The sequence below is a fragment of the Lepidothrix coronata genome, unplaced genomic scaffold (genome assembly GCF_001604755.1).
Source record: "Lepidothrix coronata isolate B3197 unplaced genomic scaffold, Lepidothrix_coronata-1.0 Scaffold90, whole genome shotgun sequence".
Classification (NCBI taxonomy): Eukaryota; Metazoa; Chordata; class Aves; order Passeriformes; family Pipridae; genus Lepidothrix; species Lepidothrix coronata.
The window spans coordinates 1,686,369-1,688,000 of record NW_016690270.1 but is presented as its reverse complement, the minus strand read 5'-3'; the positions used below and the strand labels follow the sequence as shown (position 1 = coordinate 1,688,000).

The following is a 1,632-nucleotide window of genomic DNA, read 5'->3' as shown; positions in this document are numbered from 1 at the left end:
TCCCCCCGCAATGGCAAAAAAAAAAAATAAAAAAAATAACATAAACCAAGGCAAACAAGGCGAGAGGAGCAGCCCCAGCCCTTCCGCGCCTGCAAACAAAACCGGCCGGTGCTCTCGTTTTGCAAACCCACCCCCCCTCTCTCTGTTGTCCCCCGCCACGAGGTGTTTTTGTCACGCCGGCTTCCCCCGCCCCAGCCCGGGCCGGGGGGGTGATGGAGGCTGTCAGCAGGGCCGGGAGCCGGCTCCCGTTTCACAACATCCGCCCCGTGCCAAACAGCAACTTGGCGGCGGCTGCGGAATTAATCCCGTGTCCCCCCCCCCAGCCGGAAAACAGGGAATCTCCAGAGCCCGTGCAATGCCCGGAACCGGGAATATCACCCGGGTGTGGGCTCACCGTCAAACTGGGTGTAGATCGTGTCCTTGAGGAAGGTGCCGGAGCCGAAGTCGATGAGCTTGAGCTCGCCGGTGGCCAGGTCCAGGAGGATGTTCTCGTCCTTGATGTCGCGGTGCAGGACGCCGCAGTTGTTGCAGTGCCGCACGGCCTCCAGCACCTGGCGGAACAGCCCCCGCGCCATCTCCTCGGGCAGGAACCCCCGCTCCGTGATGAAGTCAAAGAGATCCTGCGACGGCTCCGGACGCTCCATCACCACCACGAAGCTGTCCGGGAGCTCGAACCAGTCCAGGAGCTGGATGACGCCGTGGAAGCCGGAGCCCACCTTGTTCAGGAGCACGATCTCGAGGGGCACACGGCTGCCGCCGGGCTGCGGGGGGACCACGCTGCCATCAGAGGGGCTGGGGCTGCGCCGGGGGGCCGGTACCGCTGCCCCCCGCCCAGGGCAAACTCCGGCGCCCCCCTGCTCAGCCCCGCCGGTGTTGGGCATCCCCCCGCCCAGGAGATGGTCCGATGTCCCCCCGCCCGCTCCCACCGGTGCCGGGTATTCCCCGGGATGCTCCGCGTCCCCCGGTGACCCCACGCCCGCTCCCCCCGCGCTGTCCCGGTTTCCCCCCTCCCGCCCCTCGGCTCATCCCCTCCGTCACGCCCCGGGTCCCCCCGCCGGCCCCGGTCACTCACCAGCTCTCCCCACTGCGAGATGCGGTCCCGGGCCACGCGTTTGATCGCCACCTGCGAGCCAAGGGGGAGCGGCGGGATGAGCTCGGCGCCCGCCCCGCCGAGCCCCCTCCTCCTCCTCCTCCTTCTCCTCCTCCCGCCGCCCTCCCCGCCACTTACCGGGGCGCCGTCCGAGAGGCGGATCCCGGAGTAGACGCTGCCGAAGCCGCCGCTCCCCAGCAAAGGGCCCACCCGGTACAGCTGCTCCAGCGGCTCCTTCTCCTTCCCTGTGGACGAGACCCGCCCGTCAGCGCTCCGCCCGCTCTCCCCGGCGGTCCCCGAGCCCTCACACGGGGTAATCCCTGCCCTGACCTGGCTGGAGTTTGGCGGGGTGCAGCTCCGCGCCGGTGCCGGAGCGGAGATGCGCCAGCGAGGTGATTTTGGAGAGCAGCATCCCGGTGACGGGGGCGGCCGGTGGCGGCACCTGCGAGTCCCGGTGGGCGGGTGGCGGTGGAGGAGGCGGCGGGACCCGGGGGGGATATCCAGGGAGGGATCCAGGGAGGGATCCAGGGAGGGATCCGGGC

The 1,632-nt window shown here is 69.7% G+C and overlaps 1 protein-coding gene across 1 annotated transcript in view; it reads right to left on the bottom strand.

Annotated features, from left to right (window-relative positions):
- The window catches only part of PIM1 (Pim-1 proto-oncogene, serine/threonine kinase), a 4,172-nt gene extending 2,610 nt beyond the window's left edge, over positions 1-1,562 (bottom strand). Inside the window, exons 1-4 of the mRNA XM_017821468.1 lie at positions 1,421-1,562; positions 1,229-1,335; positions 1,073-1,123; positions 389-761 (exon numbers count right to left, since the gene is read on the bottom strand). Coding sequence (XP_017676957.1) covers positions 389-761; positions 1,073-1,123; positions 1,229-1,335; positions 1,421-1,502 — 613 coding nt within the window. The 5' untranslated portion in view covers positions 1,503-1,562. The remainder of the gene's footprint in view (positions 1-388; positions 762-1,072; positions 1,124-1,228; positions 1,336-1,420) is intronic.
- Positions 1,563-1,632: the final 70 nt, after the last annotated feature.